This window comes from Marmota flaviventris, chromosome 1, assembly GCF_047511675.1.
Source record: "Marmota flaviventris isolate mMarFla1 chromosome 1, mMarFla1.hap1, whole genome shotgun sequence".
Classification (NCBI taxonomy): Eukaryota; Metazoa; Chordata; class Mammalia; order Rodentia; family Sciuridae; genus Marmota; species Marmota flaviventris.
In genome coordinates, this window is record NC_092498.1 from 45,142,564 (window position 1) to 45,168,242 (window position 25,679).

Sequence of the window (25,679 nt, forward strand, 5' to 3'; positions counted from 1 at the left end):
CAAAATAATCAAGTTACATTTCATTGAAGTGATATAATGTTGGTTCAAGTATGCAAATCAACAAATGTAATTCATCACATAAGAACAATTAAGGACAAAAGTACAGGATCATCAACAGATATAGAAAAAACCTTCAACAAAATTCAGTACCCATGCATGTTAAAAAACACTGAAGAAATTAGAGGCAGAAGTAACTTACCTCAACATCATAAATACTATAGATGACAAATCCAAAGCTAACATTTTACTGAATGGGGAAAAACTGAAAGCACTTCCTCTAAAATCAGGAACAGCACAAGCTGTCCACTCTCACCACTCCTATTCTATATAGTTTTTGAAATTTAGCCAGAGCTATCAGGTGTGTAAAGGAAGTTAAAGGAATTCAAATATAGGAAGAGTCAAATAATTTCTGTTTGCAGATGATATGATCCTATATTTAGAAGATCTTCCCCCCACAAAAAAAAAAAAAAAAGAAAGAAAGAAAGAAAGAAAAAACACCACACTAAAAGACTTCTAGGACTGATAAACAAGTCCAGTAAAGTACCAGGATACAAGATCAACATATAAAAATCTATAGCTTTTCTATATACTCAATCATGAACCCAGTGAAAAAGAATCAGTAAAACAATTCAATTCACACTAGCTTTAACAACAATAAAAACCCCTGGGAATAAATCTAATCAAGGAGGTGAAAGCACTCTACAATGAAAATTACAGAATACTGAAGGAAGAAATTGAAGAAGATCTTAGCAAATGGAAACACCTCTCATGTTCTGGGATAGGCAGACAATTAATATTGTCAAAATGGCTATACTACCCAAAGCAATATAGATTCAGTGCAATCCCTATCAAAATACCAATAACATACTTCACAAGACCAAATTAATTTGAAAGAATAAGAGACCCAGAATAAATAACCAAAGGAATTATGAGCAAGAAGAGTGAAGCAGGAGGCATTTCAATACCTATTCTCAAATTTTACTACAGAGTTATATGACAAAAGCAGCTTGGTATTGGCATAAAAACAAACCTGAAGATCAATGAAAGAGAATAGAAAACAGAGGAAAACCCCACAGATACAGTCATCTGATCTTTGACAAGGGAGCCAAAATCATACACTGGAGAAAATATAGCCTTTTTAACTAATGGTGCTGGGAAAACTGGATATCCAAATGTGAAAGAATGAAACTAGATAGATAGATTGCTATCTATCTAGGAGTTTCCTCTAAAAATCTTCCACGACTCAAAGTGGATCAAAGACACAGGAATTAGATCAGAAATTTTGCAAACTCATAGAAGAAAACACAGGTCAATATTCTAATATTTAGGCATAGACATTGAGTTCTTTAGTAAGATTCCTAAAGTTCAAGAAATAAAACCAAGAATCAGAAAATGGAACAGCATCAAATTAAAAAGCTTTTGCACAGTAAAGGAAACAAGAGCATAAAAACAGAGCCGAGCCAGGTGAGGTGGCACACACCTGTAATCCCAGCAGCTCAGGAGGCTGAAGCAAGAGGACTGTGAGTTCAAAGCCATCCTCAGCAAAAGCAAGAAAGATACTAAGCAACTCAGTGAGAACCTTTCTTTAAATAAAATGCAAAAAAAAAAAAAAAAAAAAGGGCTGGGGTTGTGGCTCAGTGGTCCAGTGCCCCTGAGTGTGATTCCCAGTAACTCCCCCTGCCAACAAAAAAAAAAAACAAAACAAAAAGAGAGGGGGGGGGAGGGAGGAGAGAGAGAGAGAGAGAGAGAGAGAGAGAGAGAGAGAGAGAGAGAAGAGAAGAGAAGAGAAGAGAGAGCCAAAAAATTGGGAGAAAGTCTTTCACATCTACCTTTCTGACAGAAATAATACCAGAAATCTTAACACCAAATAAGCAAGTAAATAGTCAATAAGTGGGCAAATATATGAAAAACCTTCTACATATTTAGCAATCAGAGAATTGTAAATCAAAAACTACACTGAGATTTCATCTCATCCCAGTCAAAATGGCAAGCATCAAGACTATAACATGAAATGCTGGTGAGGATGTGGGGAAAAATGAACACTTATACTTTGTTGGTGGGATTGCAATTTAATACAAGCACAATGGAAATCAGTAGGAGTTCCCTCAAAGGACTCAAAATGGAACTGCCATATTACCCAGCTATCCCACTGATAGGTATTTATCCAAAAGAACTAAAATCAACATGCTATAGTGATACCTGCATTCCAATGTTTATGGCAGCAAAATTCACAATAGTCAAGTTACGGAGTCTTCCTTGGTATCTTTCAACAAATGTTGATAAAGAAAATATGGTATATATACACAATGGAGTTTTATTCATCATAGAGAAGAGTGAAATTATGTTATTTGCTGGTAAGTGGATGAAAGAGGAGAATATCAAGCTAAATGAAATAAACAGAACAGAAAGTCAAAGGTTGAATGTTTTCCCATATGCAGAAGCTAGAGAGAAATAAGAAATAAACAAAAGAGATCTCAGGAAAGCATATGGGAGAACACGAAGTAGACTAAGGGAAGGGGTTTGGGAATCAAGAGGGAGGGAATAGAAATGGGAAAGAGAAGAAGGTACTCGGGAATGAAACTGGCAAATTATGCTATATGCGTGTACAAACACAGCACAACAAATTCCATTTTATGTATAATTATAATGCCCCAATTAAAATCAATAAGTAGCAGGGAGACTAGTAGTGTACAGGAGGAGGAGAGAAAAAGAGGAAGCACTGGGAAATGAAATGCAGCAAACTCTTATGTGCATGTATGAATGTGTCATAATGAATCCCACTATCATGTATAAATATGATGGACTCATAAAAATGTAAAAAAAAAAAACAGTAAAAAGAGTTTTCTGCTTCCTGTTCCATGTGTTCTTTACCTTTTTATCTGTTTTATTTGTCTTTATACTTGTAATTATTGTAGTCTATACATAACCTAAGTATTTAATCATTTATTTTTAAATTTGCCTTTTCAACTGGAATATAGTCTCCATGAGGCCAGGGAATGTGTCTTATACATAAATTCAATCTATGTCTCTAAACCACTGAATGCATTAGGAGCCTCTCAATGGTTGTCAGACAGCTGAAGTAAATGACTAACATGATACAAACTGCATAACACTTGGTATATTACTTTTAGGGGCTTATAAACTTGCATGGAAGAAGACATATTCACAACCATTACACATACAATTGCCTCAGTCACTAAGTTTTAAAGTGGCTGTTGAAATGAGTGATACATTTTATTATATTCAATCAAGAGTTAATTGGTAGATTTCCAAATCCCTTTGTGTATATTCACTAAACTGAGAACAGAACTAAAAACTGTTAATTCAATCTGATTGGTTGGTCACTGGAAATCAAATTATGTCTTGTGAATCAGGAGACACTTAGAAAGAATACTAAGAATATGCTATATATAATGTGATTAGTAGACATTTCTTTTTATAGATTTGCTAGTCAGTGAAATGTACAAATCTAATTTAGTTGCATGGCTTTTCTATTACTTTTATTTCATAAAAATTAATAAGGGATCCTAATTAGAATAAGTTATACTCCATGTATGTATAATATGTCAAAATACACTCTACTGTCATGTTTATCTAAAAAGAATAACTTAAAAAAATTTTCAAGAAGACATTGCTTTGAACCAGGTTCCTGCATTGGGACTCAACAGGTCAGACTAAAAATCAAAATGGAGTCACAGAGGCTTACATGCCATATCAACAAACAAACAAATTATCTCTTCTGAAAACCCAGAGGGGAGGGGAGGGGAGGAGACAGGAGAGAGAGAGGGAGAGAAAGTGGGAGAGTGCAAGCAAGCAGAGCCAAGTTTCCTAAACAGGCCAACTTAGCAAGACCCTGTTTACAAAAAAAAAAAAAAAAAAAAAGGCTGGGAATATGGTTAAGCAACAGTCAATTCCTGGTACCAAAAACAAAAACAAAAACAAAAACAAAAACCCACAAAAACAAAAGTAACCTGAAGTAACCTGGTGTTAACCAATTACTTATTTTTCTATTTTCTATCTCCCTGTCTTTGCCTTACAAAGAAAGTAACTTTGAGATGACCAATTTACTTCACGTTCTTCATTTCTGCTTTCTTCCACCCTTCTCTGCTTTTACAACTCCTCACTGACCAGCCCACTGGAGTACTTATACTATTTAATGGAATGAAGTGCTGGAAAACAAAACCAATCAAGATCTTTAAATTTGCCTTTATTTTTTTATTTTTTAACAATTTCATCATTTGAACAGGTACAAACATGCTGTGAGAAGAGAAGGAAACGGTTCCATCAGAGCCTGAGGCTCACATTCCTGAACAGTTCCTTCAACTTTTACTCAAGCAAAGGAATGAAACTTATCTCCTTCTGCCAGGCATATTGGGGAAATGGAGCAAATAATAAAGAAAATAAATAAAGTGAAAGTGACACCACCTCTGCCACATTGTGAGGCTTTTGAATGTATATCTGCAGCTGGTACAAAGGTCAGTCCCAACTTTGAGCCTGGCTAGATCAATGAAATGGTTCTGAATCCTTTTTTCATCAGGAGTGAAAAGGAAGCCATGTCTGACTCTTTTAAAACAACAACAACAACAACAAAACGGCTACCTAAATTAAGGCAGCAAGTAAAATTATTATTCGCTTAATGTTTTATACCATTAATTAGCATTAGTTTTGGATAAATCTCTCACATGCAGATACAATGTCTCAGGCACTTGCACAATGGACTTATCACTAGGTATGTGGCTTTGAGCAAATTACTTCTTTTTTTTCAGTTTCTCTATTAAAATCAATTAATCAATAAATAAATGTGTGAAATACTGCATGGATGTTTGGAAGAATATATAAGACACAAGAAAACACTTAGCATATTACCTAGCATGTATTAAGTATTTAATGAATACAAAGCATTACCTTTATCCATTCTGTATCTAGAATTTTCTAGAATTTCTTTTGATAAACATATTCCCTCTCCTCTTTTTAGTAACAGACTATCCAGTTCTAGGTAGATTCATGGTTACTCCACAAAAGGCCACACTTGCCAGCTAGGAATGGACATAATTCTAAATTCCATTCCATGGGATATGAGCAGGAGTGTGGTGTGAGACTCCCCTGAAAGAAAGAATCCTGCCCTCCAGGCTCTCTTCTCTCAGGCTAAGATGTGGATGTGAATATTTTTTAACAAGTGACACAAACACCACCCTAGGGAATAGTGGATCAGAGAAGAAGGTGCTGTGATGCTGGAATAGTTGACATGCACTTTCCTCCTCTCCAGATCTTTTATCAGCAGGGACACTCAGGGACTTTTACCAGCAGGCTCAAGAAAAATAAACGCTCTATTTAAGCTATAATGACTTGATTTCTGTTAAAGTGGCCATATCAGTTGAACATAGCCTGACTGTAATCCCAGCTACTCCAGAGGCTGAAGCAGAAGAACTGCAAGTTCAAGGCTAGCCTCAGCAACATAGGGAGATCCTTTCTCAAAAAAAAAAAAAAAAAAAAAAAGACGTGTGATGTTGTTCAGTCAAAAAGCATTCCTATGTTCAATCCCAGTAACCACTCAAAAAAGCAAAAGTGGCCAAATCAACGTTGTAACTAATATATTTACTTAATTTTAACTCATAAATGCATATAGTCAAGCATCTTGATATGCATGACCATTCCTGTCCATACTGATGATCATTCATTTGATGCTAAATCCTTGTTAAGGGAAGACAACCTCCTGCTGCCTAAATTATAACACCAGTCACTGGTGGTCTCTGGGTCCAGGAAATGGATACTTGGATAACAACTAACTCCAGATGAACTGGTTGCAGCCTGCCAGGGAGAGAGCTAGGGCTTTCACTCCTATAAATATAATAATGGACCACCAGGTTTTGAAGAAGCCAGATGGAAGTGGAGGCTTCCACTGACAGTGTCCACCTACCAGTCTGAGGTAGTTCTGTAGCATCTGAAGAGGGATCATGGATGCATAAGTCACACTACTGAGACAGCCTTCTTGGGGACCTGTATAAGAAACAAATATAGAGAAGGAAAATTAGCTCTTCCTTGTTAAGTAGAGATGGTCAAAATGCAACGAACCTATCATCAAAGAAAGAACATGTTTGTGGACATCTATAGGCAGAGCTGACATTTGGTCAAGAAACACCAATGTGCCATCATTTCCCTGAAAGTCTCCTAGGTGACAGTAACCCATGATGAAAAAAATCAAGAGTACTCTTTGGAGGTTGCCTGAAATTGGGGAAGGACTAATTGGTGGGGTCCTCCGGGAACCTTTTTTTGGAGGGGAGGGTACAAGGGATCAAATCTAGGGCACTCTATCACTCAGCTATATCCCCACTCCACTTTTTATTTTTTTTATTCTGAGACATGGTCTACTAAATTGCCAAGGCTGGCCTCAAAATTACAATCCTCCTGTCTCAGTGTTGCAAGTCTCTGGGATTATGGATTTGCCCCACCACTTCTGGTTATCTCTGGGTTTTTCTAATAAAAGGTACAATGACATTAGCAGAGCCAATGGTCAGTGTGATATCACCTGAGAATTTGGAGACATGGCTTTTCATTTTTCCTTCTCTTAATCAAATGTTTCCAAAAAACAACAACAACAGCAACATTTAATTGCCTCACAGTGGGAGTGTCGCATGCATGACTAGAGGAGGTAGGACAACATGCAGACTGTGAACCAGTCATGAAGCAAATACTCCTTGAATGTCACCTCAACTTGGAACATTGTTACCTGACAGAAGCACAGTGACCTGCTCTGCCTTGTTCTTCTTCATGAAGTCCCATGGGGACTGGGTGAAGCTCTGACCAGTGGACCACGGCATATTTCCTAGTTTAAACAAACAAAATAAAATGTCAAGGATTACTTAAAAAGTAATGTTTTCATAATGCTAAACACACATCCTCTGTGAGAACTCAAAGGAATCCAGAGCTTATGTTGTCCACAGCACAAACAGAACATGTTACAGGCCACACAAGGGGTGAACTCTCTAAGAATGTTTTGAAGGTCAAAAGGAAGGTGTCCAATTGACAGACTTCTTAAAAGTCATCCTGAGAAGGGATTGAAAAAGGTATCAAGAGAGCAAAAATATAGACACATATTTCTAGAATCAAGTTCTCAAAAGCAAAATGCTCATAACATAAAAACCATTTCTGGATTCTTCCAATGTCTGATTCACAAAGCCCAAGCACTGTGGATGAGATATCAGATCCTTTATGATTTGTCCCTGAATCCCTTTCCAACAAAAAGGGATTCCAGGAAAAAATAAAAAGATAATTTCAGATGCTCAGAAAAGGGCTAGCTTTCTCAGATTCAATCCTCTGCTAACTTCTGCTCAGAAGGGCTTCTACTTCATGCATGTCTTTTCTAGGGAGGGATTAGCATTGAGTATTTTTTCATCTCTACCCTTCCACAGACCACTTCTTTCAAAAGTCTATTTTCAGCATATTCATGCATATACCTCATCAAGAATTCTGATTGTTAGCCTGATGTTCCTTTAGTCTAGCTATGTATGTATGTATGTATGTATGTATGTATGCATGCATGCATGCTATCTATTTATGTATGTATGTATGCTATGGATACATTAAAATCACCTGTAAACACATATTAATGATAATAATATTATCATTACCAATTATCAAGTGTCTACAGCCAGCCGTAAGTACTTCTCCCACAACACTCAAAGTTTTTTCATTTGAAATGCTATTACAATATGCTACATTTCTGTGACAAGCATGAACACTGGAACAATCTGGCCTTAGCATCCATTATTCTGTTGACTAAATGTGTTCTTCACCGTCATCTAATTTTTAATAAAAATTTTAATTGAATAACAATGCTATACTAATAATCTTCTTAATGATCATGCCAAAGACCCATAAAATCAAGTTATCACAAATAATCTATTCTAAAATCTAGTGCTAATGTATATTTTGAAAGTGAATTGGCATATATTAGTGCACAGAATAATATACTTTCTGCTATAACAAGAACAATATTCTTTCTGATATAATATTAATAGGCATTTAAAAGTTCACCCTTCCCACAGTCTTGACCATTCTATTCTAACATGGAAAAGAATCAGACAGACTGATTTGAATCTTGTTTTGCTCCTTAGTTGTGTGACCTGAGGCAAGTCCTCTAATACCTAGTTAGTTGCACAATCAGGCTACTGTAAAAAACATTTATAAAGCATCTAAAATAGTTCTTGAAAAAGAGGCTTCCCATGGATGTTAGTTCTTCTGGCCCAGAAGATAAGAAACTAATCAGAGATTGCAACATTTTTAGGGCACCTACTATGCTCAGCAGAAAGAAAATCTCATCTTCTAAGTCCTTCAGAGTCTCTTTTGCTGTGTCTCTCAAATAGAAACAACAAGCTACCACTTTGACTCATCCCATGTGGGAGCTTGGAACGTATCTTCTTTAAAGCATTTCCAACCCTTGACTTCATTAGGACACTTGTTTTGGAGGTAAGATGTTAATGTACCCCAGTGCTCCTGGCACAGCTAGGGAAATTAGGGGCTGTGTTCAGAATTTGTGTTTTAGCAAGCAGCTGTGGTGTGGTTGATTTCTTGCATTTATCTAGAATACAAGTGTAATCACAAAGCCTCATCAAAGGCTTTCATGTTCTTTACTCTCTGGTGTTATTTGGGGCATAAAAGCATTTTTTTTATATTAACAGGCTACATTATGTAATGGCTATGTTGTGAATATTCAAGATTCTCAGCACTGGCAGTTGCCATAAAAGAGCACTAAATGTGCTGAATCAATGAACTGAGTATCAGGTTATGATGCCCACAAACATAAATAAAGCCAGCAATTTAACTGTGTCTCCACTGTAGGTCCGATGATACCTAGCGTGATGGATCGTACACTGTTTGCACTGAGGCCGATGTCGGAGTCCGTAGTGTTATTAAATGTCATGTCTTCCAGACGGCACCATCCATCAGAAGAGATTACTTGGAAATGATTTGTCAGGGCTTGATTCACTGCTTTTGAAAAATCATCCCATGATGTCTGTTTGCGGATATTTAAAGCACATATTGTGTTTTCACATTCAAAGTCATCAGAACCACAGTTGCCTGGTTGAATCTCACCCAAGGAAATCCTTAAGGGTATTTTAAGAGCATCTGTTAGAAGATTAAAGAATTAGAAGTCAAAAACAACAAAAAAACAAAAACCAAACTTGACAGAAAAAAAAAAAAAACAGCAAAAGTATTACATAAAATAAGCAGATATGAACATTTAAAAAATAAATTGAAGGACAGCTATCTTTTTTCTTTAAAGACATTAAATTGAATAGTCTTATACTGGAGTAAAGTCTGGTCTCCCAATCTCTTCACAGTCTCTTTGGAGGTATCCTGTATGAACTGTTTATCTTTCCTTGTACCTTTAACCTTTTGTACTCCACTGACTCCCTTTGAGTTTCAAATCGTTTTTTTTTTTAAATCTAAGAAAACTAGAGCTCCTCCTTGATCCTGAATTCTATCTATTCTCCTTATCTTTATAGATAATATGATGATCAAATCAGGCAATAGTTATACAGGCCAGAAAGTTCATGATGGCAGCTTGAGAATTCTACTGAGCTTGGTCTGAGCCTCAGGTTTGGCCTTTTCCTACCTGTATATATTTGGTGAATTGCCTTGAAATTGCTATACCTCAAATTATTCTTTAAAAACAACTAAGTAAACTTCTGTTTGAAATGGATTCAACACATTATTTGTTACATGGCAAACACTAGTAAATATTGGATAAATGATAAAAATGCAATAGGAACTTCTTAAGTGATCTTTCAATTTCTCTGACAGCACTTGACTGGGGCTCCACCACAGTGGGTGCCATCCCTGTGCACTTGTTTTTGATTTAAATTATATGTTTACTAAGAGTCATTTGTGTCTGTTCCCAGATCTTCTATGTCTGTTCAACTCATTACTGCAATTAGTGAATTTAATATTCCATAAACTGATGACATATGAGTTACTGTTATTATAAAAACTAGGTTGAATGCTTTAGAGACACTTAATGGAGTTACTAAAAATATCATTTAATAAGGTATAAATGAGAAAACTATATGCAGTTATAAAAAATGTAATAATCTCTGGACAGACAGTATCTTTGGTTTACTTTACAAATGTGTTTGAGTACTCAAACACTAAAAATCATACATGATACATTAAATGTACGTTTTGTTCTAACAAGAATAGGTAAAACTCAGAAGAACAATACTAAAGACTAAAACTCGGTGAAAGAATTACTTTGCAAGATTTAACATTACAATGCTTTATTTAAAGTATATATTTTTATGATCCTTTTCTAAAACTGGCTTTCATTAGCTGACCAGCTATTGGATTATTTTATCTTCCAACTGTCAGTTCTTACTTATCTTTCTTATCAGCAGCATTTGATGTAAGTGACCTCTCTCTGCTCCTTGACAGACTCCTACTAGCTTTCCTCATTGCTCATTCTTTTCCTTGATGTTCTTTCTTCACTATCTCTCCACTTTTTCCAGACTTCTTAATGACAGAGTGATTCAGAGAGTTTTATTTTAAAATCTTCTACATTCACTTCCTATTATATGCATCTGAAATGTTTCCCCCAAAGCAGAAAGTGTCGAAGGCTTGATCCTCAATACAACAGGGTTCAGGGGTGGGGCAATCAGGAAAGTCCTGAAGGCTTTGATCACAAGGGCTTTGATGCCATGAGTGACTGAGTCCACTGAAGGATTTATATTTTGACATAATCAGGAAGTGATGGAAACTATAGGAGAAAGGGCCTATTTGGAGGAAGTGTGCCCTGGAAGATGATATCTTCTCCCTGGTTGCTCCCTCTCTCTTTCTGCTTCCTGGCCACCATGAGCTGAGCTGAGCAGCTTTCTGCTGCTGTGATGTTCTTCATCACCTCAGACCCAAAGCAATGGAGTCAAATAACATGGACTAAAACTTCTCAAACCTTGAGCCGAAATAAATCTTTCTTCCCTTAAGTTGTTTATCGCAGGTATTTTATCACAGCAACAAAAAGCTGACTAATACACTTACTTAATGATCTCATGTAGTCCTATGACTGAAAATATCATGGGTAGACTGCTGACTTTCAAACTTACATATGCAACTCCTACTCATCTTCCAAAATTCCTGCTGGCTTGACATAGATAGCCTCCCAGACATTTCAGATTCATACACGAAAAACTAAACTCCATATCCTCATCAGCAAAATCTGCTTCAACCTCTGACAACCTTCCTTCTTGTGACAGCAAGTCCATCCTGCCAATCTCTGAGGTTGAACAACTTAGAATTAACCCATGAGTTTCCTCTCTCACACTCCACATTCAATCCATTAGTATGTTCTGCCACTTTGATATTTCACACCTCCACAACCCAACCAAGTACTTCTCATTACCTCATCTGCTCCCATCCTAGGTTGAGCCACCATTACTGTCCCCTCACGTGGAATACTAGAGTCACATCCTAAATGATGGCCCTGATTTTACCCATGACTCTGTATGGTTTATTTGCAACAAAGCAGCCAATGACAATTAAAACATCCATTAGATCTGTCACTCTGATGGCTACCTTAAGTCCTTATCATGACCTATAAATTCCAACAAGATCAGGCCTCCAACCTATTCTATACTTTCTCCAACCTGTTTCCTGATTTTCTCTCATTATTCTAACCCAGTCACCTTGCCCTTCTTGCAGTTCTTCAGAAATTACCAGTTACCTCGAACCATTTGAGGACCTGCCTGAAAATCTTTACCTGAGATATCTATATATCTTCACCTCTTCCAAGTCCTTGCTTAAATGTTTTACCAGGAAGGCTACCTTCATGACCTTTTTAAAAATTAAAATCCACACCCAATCCCCCTTAGTCTTCAATGGCACATCTCACTATCTCATATTACCATGTAATGAATTATGTTTATTGCTCATTTCCTGTCCCTTAATGTTAGAATAGAACCTTCATGATTGGGGGTACAGAGTGGGAGAGTATTGGGGATTAAACTCAGGGGCACTTGACAACTGAGCCATAGCCCCAGACCTATCGTATTTTATTTAGACACAGGTGTCACTGAGTTGCTTAACATCTCACTTTTGCTGAGGCTGGCTTTCAACTTGAGATCCTCCTGCCTACCAAGCCACTGGAATTACAGGCGTGCACTATACCCTGTGGATAACAATCTTTTTTTTTTAACTCTGACTTATCCCATATGGTCGGGAGAGTGACTGACACTTGAGGAGCTCAATACTAAATGAATGAATAAAGGGAAGAATTCTGAATTTGTTTTTTCCCACTGTCTTTCCATATTATTCATTGTTTAAAATAATGAGTTTCTGGATTCAGAATGCATGAAACTTGTCTCCCTATGAGCAGCAACTTCCTATTTGCCAAATGTGGCTGTTTCTTTTTAACCCTTATACCCTAGAGAATTTGATAGTACTGAATTACTTCTTTCTCTCAGAGATAGTCTCCTAACTTCTTTTCTAATTTTGCTCAGTCTTTTGAGTCAGTTTTCCCTTCTATTCGGCTTTGGGGGTTCCTCTGGGCATGGCCTTTAATCCCCCTTTTTCCTCACCCTACACTTTGCCCCATCTAACAGCATACCTATGCCTTGATAACCATGACCCTCTCCTCCAGCCCTGCTCCCACTAGCTAATTCTGGCCTGTGTTCTTTCTGACTTGGTACCAGTCATGTGCCCCCTCCTCCTACAGCATCCTACATAAGATGTTATTTCTACATTTCTAATCTCTCACTTACTTACTTGCTTATAATCATTCTTCAGAATTCACAGCAATTAAGTCAAAACTTACCCACAGGATTGAGTCACAAGGAATATAAGGCCTTTTATGACCTGACTCTAGATTGAACCCAAGGACACTTTAACACTAAGTTAACCCTTTTTATTGTTTAAGACAGGGTCTTACTAAGTTGCTTAAGTCCTTAGTTGCTGAAGCTGACCTCGAACTTGTGATCTTCCTGCCTTAGCCGCCCTTGCTGGGATTACAGGTGTGCACTACATGCCTGCCTCTATATTATTGTATTTTTACAGTTCATGTATTTTTTCCTTCCTTGTGAGATAAAATAATACAAATCTATGTATAAGATTGAAGGTTAAAACATTATTTTAACTTTTAAAATTCTGTTCATCCTTGAGTTATTAAAACAGCTGGTAAAATGGATGGGTTGGGCAATAATCTTGATATAAGTCATAATATTTTATTTGACCTGGCATTCCATATTCATAAACCCACTAGTGAGCCTTTCATGAAATGTGCTAAGGAGACTATACTTTTGGAGCTGAAGGGGACCCAAGAGATTATCAATTATACATAGATACATAGGCAACCAGGCGTCAGGAGAGAACCCACGTGCCTCTCTCAGAGGATCAGCTGATGCAGAGTACCCAGTGGGATTTCACCCACCCTGGCAAATCTAACGTCTAGAACAACAATCTAAGTGAGAAGAAAAAAAGCAATTAATATTTAGAGAGCTCTCCTGGATTAGTCAGTAGAATACAAGAAAGATCTAGCATTATCTGAATGGCAAGTTGTTCTGTAATGTCATTCTACATGGAAAGAAGAAATAATTGCTATATCTATCATCAATAAAATGTTTTTGCATTAGCAAGGGTTCAAAAGAAGTTAACAAGGGAATGAGAAAATTGTACTTGCAATAATGTATTTCCCATTATCCCAAAGGCCCCTGAGGCATAGAGGGAGGATGAGCAACCAGCTTTGAATGCCACTCACTCAGATTCTCCAGCAAATGCTTGCAGTCATCTGTGGCAACATCATGCACAGTCCGATTGCACTTGTCTCTCTTTTCCGGCTCGAGCCCTCCATGCCTACACAAGATTTCTAGGCAGTTCTGCAAAGACAAGACCTCTATTACCTTCACGTCAAAATGAATTAACTTGAGTGCAAAACCCAAAGGAAAAGCCAGTTGCTTGTGGCAAGCCAATCAAGAATTCACAGCTAGAAATCTTATTTCAATTCCAGCAACCCAAATAACCAAACCGGTCTCAGATTAATCTAAATAATGTCTAGAACTGAAAAGCAAAGAATGCTTCATTTATGTAAGTTTTTTTTTTTTTTTTTTTTTTTAAATCTGTGCTGAGGATGGAATCTAGGACCTTAAGCCTGTCAGGCAAGTGCTCTACTACTGTGTATATTCTCATCCCAAAGAGTCCTTCTTTTAAATGGGAGTCATTGCTCTCAGGGAAGGCTCTTAGGTTTGAAGAATAACAACAAAAATTCTTAGGCTGGGGTTGTGGCTCAGTGGTAGAGTGCTTGCCTGGCATGTGTGAGACCCTGGGTTTGATCCTCAGCACCACAAGTAAAAAACAAAGTAAAAAATCCATTGATGACTAAAAAAATGATTAGCTCATTAATTGCTGGGTTTGCAGAGTGAAATTAAGAATGAAACTGACTTTTCAAGTACCCTTTCATGGTAATTTGATAATATGAAGCAAAAACACTGCTATCATTGGATGCTCCCTATTGCCTTCTAGACTACAAACTGCCTTCCTAAAGTGCAGGGCTCCAGTAATTCTTTCCCAGAGTTCCCATAAGCACATTTGTAATTTGAGAACTTATGCCACCCTACTTACTTATTTTAAAAACATGAACATCATGGTTGAGTTAAAAAAAATCATTCCCAATAGATATTAATTAAAATTCTGTTCCTTTTTTCAGCTTTTTGTCCTACTAAGCTGCTTAAGGAAATCTTCCTTCAAAAACTATCAGTAACTATTACGTGAAAGGTCTTAGTCCTCATAATTCTGCAAATGCAAATTACAAGACAATATACATATAGATGTAAGTTTCATACTTTATATACAACCAGAGATATGAAAAATTGTGCTGTATATGTGTAATAAGAATTGTAATGTATTATGCTGTCACTTATTTTTTTAAAAAATCAATTAAAAAAGAATTTCATAGCAGGATATTATATCAGGGTATTTAACAAAAAAATAGTTCTACTAGAGCAACTGTTACTAATTCATATTTTGTATACTGATTGTCCACAAGAATATGTAGAAAACTGAATAAAACAGAAACAATGAGAAGGAGCTAAAAACTAAACCAAGTAATGTCCTCCTCCTCCTCCTCCTCTCATTCTCTCTCTCTCTCTCTCTCTGAGTTGTGCTTATATGGGCATGGATGGGACTGACACTTCAGACAACACAGTAAATCAGGCAGTCTGCAAAGCCTTCTCTAATCTTCCTAAGCACCCTTTTTTTCTGCTGAGTAAAATAAATTTTTTCTTTTCTAATATAAAATGTTTTTCTTGAAGTATAATATTCACATAGACAACTACATAAGTGCACAGGTTGAAGCACTATCAAAAGGGAACAAACCTGTGGAAGGAGCACTTTGCTCCTTTCAACCTCTAGCCTCTCATCCCCATAACTTCTGTTCTGATGTCTAAATCAGCGATTGGTTTAACCTGTTTTTGAATTCCATATAAATAGAATTGTACTTTAGGTATACTTTTATATTTGGCTTCTTTAATTCAACATAATGTCTTTAAGATTTATCCATGTATTAGGAGTGGTCATAATTCAACTTGCTTTTTTAAAAAAAAAATATTACTAAATGGTATTCCATTACGTGAATACTTATCCATTCTCTTGTTGAGGGACATTTGGGTCCACTATGAACACTGCAATACATGTCCTGTGGTCCACAAATATTGAGTATATGTACTTGTGCTGAATCACTAGGGTACAGGTTGTGGCATCTGCAAGAGCTTTTGAAAGTGACTGTACATTGGTACTCCCATGAGTATGTGTGAGTTCCAGTTGCTTCATATTACCTCCAAAACATACTTTTAGATGCAATACTGAGTTCACAGAAAAATATAAGAAATCTCTAAGTCACACACAATAATAATAATAAACTGAAATAAAGTGAAATTTGAACAGAAAACCAGTGCTGGTCTACAGCAGAGCTGATACACAGAACCTTTTTTGGACAAGAGACTAAGCACTGGTACCTACATGTAAAAAAGGGACTCAATCAGAGAGACTGTAAGAAAAATCAGCCTGTCTGAAAAGGGAACTTACTAGAGCATTTGTTTCTTATTGCCTGCTCCTACTCAGATTGGAGGGATCTCTAAGACTTGTCATCAAATTTTGGCTTTCATGAATCTATCTATGGTTTAGATTTAAGAAATCACTGTTTATAAATTAGCTGAATTCAGTCAAATGTATAAATAACAGTTCTTATCAAGCTGTTATTACTAATTATATAAAACCAGCAAATGAATAAGGTAGTTACTGCAAAAGACACACAATATTGATTGAGAAATTCATTCTAAGAGACTTAAACAGAATACAATCTGAGAACTAAGTTTTGTTAATTCCCAAGATGAGAAGAGATAAAAATAACACATTCGTTACACAAGTTAGTATTAGTAGCAAGAGTATAAGAGTCAAAACAGACCTAGATACTAATCCTAACACTACAAATGATAATATCTATAGCCAATGGTAAATCTTTTAACATTTTCTGCTGTAGTTTCTTTATCTGTGTTTCAAATATCTGTATCTTATAGGATTGTTATACGGCTTAAATGAAAAGATGCATACAAAGCTCTTGTGTTTTTGGCACATATTAAAACTCACAGTATTTATCACCAGCCCTCATTTATTAAAATCAACATCATAATCACTAATTGGAAAACAAGTACTAACAGTACTATTAGTTAATTGATTAGATGTTACAAGCACATGACAAATATCACTAGTATCAAGATGATTCTAAATGATGTTACTTCACATTACAAACAGCAATGACAAAAGGTGCAATATACATTTGCAATTCTCCTGAATTAAGGTTCTTTGATTTCTGACTTTCAAAGTGGGTGGTTTCTAATTTTTGTCACACTCAGGTAGGGCAGTGACATCCTCTTAAAGGAAACGTGAAATGTCAGTGCTCAAGGGTAATGCATATCCAAACACAGCTAGCTACAAGGGGGAACTCTACAGTGCTATGCTGATTCTGTAGGGAACATAAGGGAGATAAAAATTTTGACTCAGGTGGCACTTAATAGCAGCAGCTACAGCAATGATTTGAGCACAAGTTCTAGGCACTGTTCTGGCACTTTGCAAGTAGAGACATGCATGGCTTAAGGATGGGGATACATTCAGAGAATGTGTTGTGAGGCAATTTCATGTTGTGCAAATACCACAAGGAGTACTTCCACAAACTCCTATGGCTATGTTATCACTAGGCAATGTAATCTTAAAGGACAACCATCATATAGATTTTAGTCAGCTGGTTACTAAAATGACATTATGTGGTTTAATGCTTATTTACTCCACATTACAACTTCATGGAACAGGTACTAAGCACCTCTGTGCCAGCCACTATGTTAAGGCTGTTCAGGTCCTTAAGAACAAGATTCCATGTCCGTCCCACAGAGTGTCAAAGTGTCATAAATAGTTGGACATGGAGAAAATACAAAAAATGAAGGGATGCATTAGCTTTCTATTATAATAACAAACACTTGAGATGATCAACTTAAAAAGAAGAAAGGTTTATTGTGGTTCAGAGTTTCAGAGGTTTCAGTCTGTAGCCAGCTGGCACTGTTGCTTCTGGACCTGTAACGAGACAGGAAACCATGGTTTGGGGCACATGGTAGAGTAAATGATGCTCACCTCAGAGTGGCTAGGAAGCAAAAAGAGAAAGAGGAATAGCCAACATCCTAATACCGCAAATGATTGGGAGATGCTGGAGTAGGCCCCACCTCTCAAAGGTTTCATCACCTCCCCAAAGTGTCATGAGCTAGGGACCAAGCCTTTAACATGGGCCTTTGGATATGAGAGTAAGCTTTTACTTTATGGAGGAGTAGGAGTAGGGACAGAGGGAGAAAAATACTTTATGCTTTCTCCTGTTGGGTGGGATTGTATGAAGAGGAGAAATGCTGCAGGACTAGTCACTGGGAATGAATTTCCAGGGGGGCAAAACTGGATAGGGTGTGCTACCCCGGAATCTAGACGGATGAGTTTAAGCTCAAGTCCTGTTAAGTCCAATAGAGATACCCCTGCTGTGACAGACTTTAAAGTAGTGACTTAGGCTTCAGTTTTCCCTTCCACTCACATTTACAACCCATTTTTGGGTGACCACTGGCTCAGAAAACAAGTGAAGGGGTCCATTATTCCAGTGAAGGGCAGAAGAGATATTGAAGGTATATTAAGATATTAAGCAATCTTTGCCATGGTCTTTTAATGAGAGCTTATAAGCAAGGAACCAGATTAAACAGAAGCCCCAGGTTCAAGGAGTAAGAGATAAAATCAAAGTCAAGGCAGGGAGCCAAGAGTTTGAGATTGGGCAGAGGGAGAGAAAGAAGAAAGAGTTTTGAAATGTGCAGAAAAGTGAGAACAACCTGGAGGTGCGGGTGTATTCAGGGCTTTGCAGGGTAGGCTTCCTTGAAAGGCAGGGGAGATGCACACTGTTAAGATGGGAAGTAAGGGCATTAGTGAGAAGGTACATGGAGGTTTGAGTGGCCAAAGATGAAACTGACTGGAATTGACTATGAAGGGCTGAGAACTGGTGTTCAGTGCTTTTCTGTAAGTACAGGGATGTGTTCCAGGCAGAATTGCCATGAATGTCTTTTCTAAAAAGCCAAATGTTGCATGTAGGAGTCATGTTGGAAAGGAAGAGGATGATGAGAAAGGGACCAGTTATGAAAGAACCATAACAGCCCAATCATTTATTGATTCAATAAGCTATTAGTGCTTCTGGGCCAGAGACTGCTGGGAACAATATACACAAAGATGAAAGAAGTGTTTTTTTCAGAGGAGGTGGAAACAGAGAGAGGCACATAAACAATTACAATAAAGTAGAAGCCCTAAGTAAAGTGCAGAGAGGTGCCCTGGGAATACCTAACTCCTGGAGCCAAGACTTCAGCTGAGATGTTTTCCAGGCAGAAAAAAAGTTCAGGTCAGGAGAAGAGGCTATTTGAGGCAATGGGAACAGCAGATGCAAAGCTAAGGAGAGGAGCACAGGATGTAACCATGGCTACTGGTCATACATGGTTAGAGCACAGAATGCACTGTGGAAGGTGACATAAATGCACCTGTGGAGGTGACTGAGGCCAGCAGGAAGGGGCTGGCCCTTACCCTGTGGAAAGGCATGGAGTGGTTATGTTACATCACCATGTTCACCTGCTGGAAAGGTCCCTCGTGTGTCATTGTGAAGGAGTGAAACCTAGAGACTGGGATACCACGGTAGGAGCCTGAATGCATCGAGACAGCAGATGATGAAGGCTCTGCAGGGCAGGGTCTGTGAGTCAATGGAGGAGGCCATATATTCAAAGTTCATTTATAAAAGTAAAATCTAGAGTTGTATCAATCATTCAAGTTCATTAAGTTAGGAAGATGGCATGCGTAAAAACAAACGCCAGGTGATGTTACTGGATGAAGAGAGGAAATGTAAGACATAGCCAACTGACTGGCTAAGGGGCCTATGCATTGGGGTCTGAGGACACAACCACATGGAACTGACTGGTGAGAGCGAAAGTGAAAATGGTCATCAATAGTTTATCATATAATGTTCTAAATGGGACATCTTAAAGAGTAAAAGTGGGCACTAAGCAGTTCTACCGAGGCATAAACAGGACTGTAGTGGGTACACTGGCAAGTTCATTCCCTAGTTATCTAGGAGATGCCCTGTAAACTGTGAGCTTCCTGGAAAGGAGCTTCCTGGATAGACTCAGGAAATGCTTAGTAGGGCTAGAGAGAAGATTCTTGAATTCCTTGAGATTATATTCTGAGGATCAACAGGGAGGAAGTACAGAATGAGAGGAGAAAAAATGGTCTAAACTAGATCCATTAAAGTTGTAAATAGAAGACACCAGAAAGTCCATGTCTTAGCAAGGAAGGGAGAATGACTCTCGGTAGGTAGTTTACGTCCTCTCTAGGGTTCCTCTGGTCAATCACTGCTGCCTAAAGGAAGCAACAATGCAATTACTCTTCACTGAATATTCTGGAATAAGTGTTTTGTTTTTTAAAAACCCTTCCCTTTGTTTACATACAGCCTAACATTTTCAAAAATAATTTGACTAAAAACAGGAAATAGTTATTTAGAATAAGAAAGTTTTCTATTTATCCTGATTAACATCTAGATCCTGTGACTTGGTACTTTGAAGATACCTTATCTTTCTTTTATTTAAACAAGTTATACAATTTTGTGTGACAAGGAAAAACTGTAGTAAGTCCTATTGTTCTCTTTGAAGCAAAGACATAGAAATAAAGAATCCAAATGTGGGGGCTCCATGTAAATCCTGGCACATACTTACCTATCCAGGTCACCAGGAGAACTAGTGTGGCTGCAATGGGGTGAGAGAGTGTCAGATTCCTATAGAGCTAAAAGCTAATAATGCATGTCAGAATGCAATCCTAATACAATGTAGCAATGATTTTAGGATGGCAACAAAAGGGCTACCAGAGGACAGTGGGCCTGCCCAGAAATGACCTCTAGGATGCTGAAAATAAGTGTCTAGAAGACAGGTAAAAGTCAGATGTCAGGTATGCATTTGGGAGTAGCTATCACTGCTACAGTTAAAGCTGAAAATCTGAATAAACTCTTTAAAGAATAGGAGGAGGTAGCTGAGAATGGAGCTTAGGAGTGATGTCAAGGGAGAAGTAGGGAAAGGGCAATGTTCTGGAAGCCCAGGGAGAAAAGAATTTGCATTAAATAGTCAACATATTAAATATATTCAGAGAGACGGAACAGAAAAATGAGTAATAAGAAACCACAGGTTTTGGCAATTGATAAGCTAGAAATATAACCTATTCCCATAATCAAAAACTCATGCCATCCCCTAAATTAAAAAAAAAAAAAAAAAAAAAAAAACTGGGCATTTGAGTTTTATTCAGTGATGCTCAAATTCAGATAATCTCCTGAATTTGTTTCTGGTACAGGAACTGGACTTGCTGAAGATCTCATGGCAGAGCAGAGAGCTTCATGAAGAGTTCCTTTTTCTATTCACACAAAGTGATTGAAACAAAGAAAGATTTATCCTTGGTTCAGCTTTCTCTCTGAAGTAGACATAGGCCAGCTTGAGAGAGGTGCTTGTACTGCTAAAGACTGCATGGTGATTTGTATTAATTTCTTAACCATTAGAAAAGAGACCAACTACTAAAATGGAACAAGCACTTATGGGGGACTGTCTATGAACTGACCTTGGGAAATGTTTCACCATTTCCCAAGACTTAGTTTCCTCATTTACAACATGAGGGGGTTGGACTGGATCAGTTATGGTGCTTTGAGCTCTGAAATTCATATGGAAAGAAAGTTGCTTCTTGGATAATGATGCTGCTACTACCTATGAAGGCTGGACATGCATAGATTGCTATAGAGAGAGAAAAAAATTCCTGCTTTTTTATGCTCTGTGGTAAGAACAGACTCTCTCTACCAACACATTAATTCGTAACTGTAATTTCTATTTTTCAGAAAACTAGCCTTAGTAACTTAGTTGTGACTAGATAGTCCTAAAGAGTTATCCCAATCAAAATAGAAAAATTCTTTTAAGACAAATGATGGAAAAATATCTTTGAATACTTTTGACTGGGAAAGAAGAATGCACAGTGAAAAAAGTAGTGGAACCAGGCAATCTGGCTTTATTCCCAACCTCTATCTATTAAACCCTCTAGGATTGAAATATCCTAATTATAAGATAAACAGATTAGACTGGAAGATTAAATGTCCATTCCAGGGCTACCAAAACCAAACCTATTATTTTAATAGCTTAGAAATATGGGAATATTTTCAATCATGTGCCTTTAAAAATCTCTTTCCTCGTAAAAAATAATCATCTAACACTTCTTAAAGTAATAATACAAAAGAGTCATATTCTATGGGAGAAAGAGGTCATATTGTCCTTTACACAGTAGTAACAGAGCATCCACTGCTTGCCAGGGTCTTGGGAATCAATGTAGATACCATCTTTGATCATCAAAACCCCAGAGCTCATAATGAAGGAACTGAGCAATACTCTCCACCAAAAAAGGGTAACTCCTTGGGAAAAATTCTCTGCCTAGCAAGAGGGGCTCAGTAGTCCAATATTCCAAGTCAGAGATGCTCGAGTTTTCTTCTATTTTTACCTGCAGGTTGGATGCATGCACAACCTACTCCTTTCAGTAACATCTTGCAGTATAGAGGTTTTCTTTTAGGGATGTCAGTAGGTTTCAATGTACTCTTTCTATGTACTTCTTCACCACCAAATGAGAGTCACAGTCTTAGATTAACTGTGCATTTTCAAATTTAAACTATTCATGTTTCCCATTTTTGCCTCCTAAAAATTTTATGTCAGATGCTGCTGCATTCCATTTAAATCTATGTATGTATATCAAATTCTCAGAATTCTTCTCCTTTTGTTAAAGGATACAGTATGTGTTGGGGAGACTACTGCCAAAAAGTAGTGAACCAAATCTTGCCTTTTTCTCACTTCTTAAAAACCAAAATCAAAATGAACGGCCTTTGCAGGAGATCCTAACAGGAAATTACCCAGCCAGGAGCTCCAAATACACATCTCTAGGTACTTCTATCTGGAATGAACAAAACACTTAGATTCAGCATATCTAAAGCTACATTCTATTTTTCTGATTAGGGTGCTGGCTTTTCTTTGCTTTTTCCTGTAACGTCACTGTCTTTCCATCCAGCTTCCTTCCATTCCTGTGTCTGTTCTGTGTTCCATCTCTGGACACTTCTTGTCTACAATGTCTCTCAATATTTTCCTGGTTCACATCATCTTCCACCATTTAGTCTCTCTCTCTGCTTCCAATTTGTCCAGAATTCCAACTTCTAAATGTTATTGCTAAATTCATGAATTTAAACTGTGAAGCAGGTTATCTTTCCCCTTTTTCTAAAACTTTTCATTGACTTTACTTGCACTGGTAAATTGAGAACAAACTCCTTAACATCATTGAAGGCCTCATGCCTACAATGAAACTCCCAGTCTGATTTTATTTCTCGCTACTCTTCCTTAACTCACTTGAAGCTTTTTTCTACCTCCTTATCTCCATGTCTCCATTTTTACTTCTCCCTCCACCTGAACTACTCTGCTTTCTCAATGGTGAGTGGTACATTTAACCCATTCAGCAAATCCCCCAATAATTTCCATCTCCTCCAGAATGAGCCATCCCTAAGTCTAACATTGCTACAACTATTCTTTGAAGTATGTATGATCTTCTATTTTTCACAATTGTTGAATTTTTATACTATTTCAATAGCATGCCTATTATCCTTGTGTTAATTTTGTGTTTCTTTTATTATATACTTGTCTTATAACCTGCACACTTGCCACTAGACTAGGAGCAGAAATAAGCACAGCAAACATTATTATGCACACTGACAAGCATTCAGGAGCTTTCTAATGGCTTATTATTATTGCTAAAGTGATTTAGAAAAAGCATGATTTAAATAGAAAAAGCATACTTTTTAAAAAAATAATCAGTACTTTTTATACTCTGAGTGAAATCAAGAGCTCTCTCTTAGATATCAGTCAGACAGCACAGGTAGTGCAAAAATTTGACAACTGAGGAAACTGGATAAGATCAAAAACCCTGCAGTACAGGTGAGAACCCTGACCCCACTTCTAACTAGTTGCACAGCCTTGGAAACAAACAACCCAATGGACTAAGATAATATCAATCTTTTTCTCCTATTGTAGATGACATAAAATGTTCAAAATTACTCTCACATTCTTATTAATAGCTTTTGAATACAATAATTTTTAAAATTTCATGAAAGTCTCTTGTACATTTAAATTTTATAAAAAGTCTTATACCCTTGGTGATATATATCGGCTGGGTAGGCAAAAATTGTCAATTTGTACCAGTAGCTCACCATCAACTGCGGTGGTATCATTTGGGTCTTCAATTATTTGACTTAAATACACTCAATCCATAGCAGACAATATTGCCACTTATCAAATTACAAATGCAATGAGGCCAGCTGCTTCAGGACACACCTTAAAACCTTTTGAAGCAGCAATATGGGCAGCAGTCCAGCCTTCTCTGTCAGCGTGGTTAATGAGGTCTGCAGGAACAGCAGGCTTCGACGTGCCTTCAAGACAGTCTTCTCCCCCATCCAAGGCAAAGAAGCCTGGCTCAGGCACCTCCTCACTCAAACAGTCTCCAGGAGCTGGTGCTCTATGGTACATGAGAAGCTTGAGGCTATCCACATTACCAGCATCCACAGCTGCATGAACTGGTGTCCAACCATCCTGAAAATAAATGACCAGGGAGGGGGAAGGGGTCATAATAACATTAATGTTGAGAACAGTGTTATTTAAAGTCTATCTCTAAATGTTCTTGGGCATGGACCACTGAGCTGGGGAAAACAGGCATTCCAATCCTACCACCGATGAGCTATGTTCTTTGCTTGTGCCAGCTGCTGTAATTCCCACTGCTATGACTCATGTTTGCTGTTTTCTAACTGTTTCCACCTAATAGTTAACCATCTGGAGTGAGCAGGCAGTGCCCAGGTCTATAACTGAATATAATATATGATAACCCAGAAATCTCAATTTACTATTTTAAAAGAAAACAAACTTTAAAGAGAATTTTAAAAATATATTCAAGAATAATATTATTAGTAATATACTAAAAGAATGCTGTTATAAACCAGTTTTACTTAAAGGGCAGTGGCTCAACTCTAATCTTAAAAGTTTATGCAAACCATTCAAGAAGCAAATATTCTAAATAATAGGGGAAAACCTAGACATACAGGAAAAACAAAGTTGAATAATTTCATCGGATGTGGATGGGCCTCTTCTGAGTGTTCCATGATTGCAGAAGGATACTTATGCATATGAACTTAAGAAATGTTCCAAAAATTACTGGGTCCATTTCTGAGAACTTGTGTCTATGGAGCCCCTATAAGCTCATTCAGCTGGTTGGTAGAGCAGTCATGGTACTCTTTCCTAGAACACTTTCTCAGGTGGAATCCCCAGACCAGTAGCATCAATATCCCCTGAGAACTTTCTAAAAATATGGATCCTTAGTCTTTACCCTAGGATCAGAAATTCTGGGGAAAGTTGGGCCACCAACTTGTTCTAAGGTTATTAGGATGTACTGAAGTTGGACATGCACTATCTAGGGAAAAATCTTGAATCCATCTAGAGTATCTCATTTCTATATAGAAATTGGTCTGCCAACTACAAAGCACCCATTGTTTTTTAAACTTCTTAATTAAAAAAAAAAAAAAACGATTTTTATTTTGGCTTATTTTACTACCTTTATATTCTCCTTGACCTGATTTTGTCATGTAATATTTCATATTACTGTATTAAAGGTATTTCAGGGAGCTACAACTTTAAAAAATAGGGTAGAAGATAGAAAAACAGACAATAAATGGAAGCTATCTCAATTTAGGCTGTCAAACGGTCACTTATTGAAGCTGACCCTGGATGATGGGCCTTTCCTCTTTTTCTGGATCTCATACCAATAAAGCCCACTTGGCTAAGACAAGACCACAGCTGAGCAGTATCTAGAATACTGAACCCTTAGTCACGAGCCAGGTAAAGCAATTTCATGGCTCCTTCTTCACAGGATTGTGGGCACCAACACCTTGGTAGCAGTTTGACTTAGGTCCTAGAGTATAAGTGTTCTTGACCTTCCCTGATTTACATTACAAAGACAACATAGCCTTTTCTGAAAAACACTTTTCAGTC

At 37.4% G+C, this 25,679-nt stretch overlaps 1 protein-coding gene across 2 annotated transcripts in view; it reads right to left on the reverse strand.

Moving 5' to 3' along the window:
• Cttnbp2 (cortactin binding protein 2) overlaps positions 1-25,679 on the reverse strand; it is a 144,101-nt gene that overhangs the window by 35,336 nt on the left and 83,086 nt on the right. For both annotated transcript variants that reach the window (XM_027926329.3, XM_027926330.3), the window contains 5 exons: positions 23,976-24,230; positions 13,742-13,859; positions 8,851-9,126; positions 6,728-6,823; positions 5,918-5,997 (listed from right to left, as the gene is read on the reverse strand). In XM_027926329.3, the coding sequence (XP_027782130.3) occupies positions 5,918-5,997; positions 6,728-6,823; positions 8,851-9,126; positions 13,742-13,859; positions 23,976-24,230 (825 nt within the window). The remainder of the gene's footprint in view (positions 1-5,917; positions 5,998-6,727; positions 6,824-8,850; positions 9,127-13,741; positions 13,860-23,975; positions 24,231-25,679) is intronic.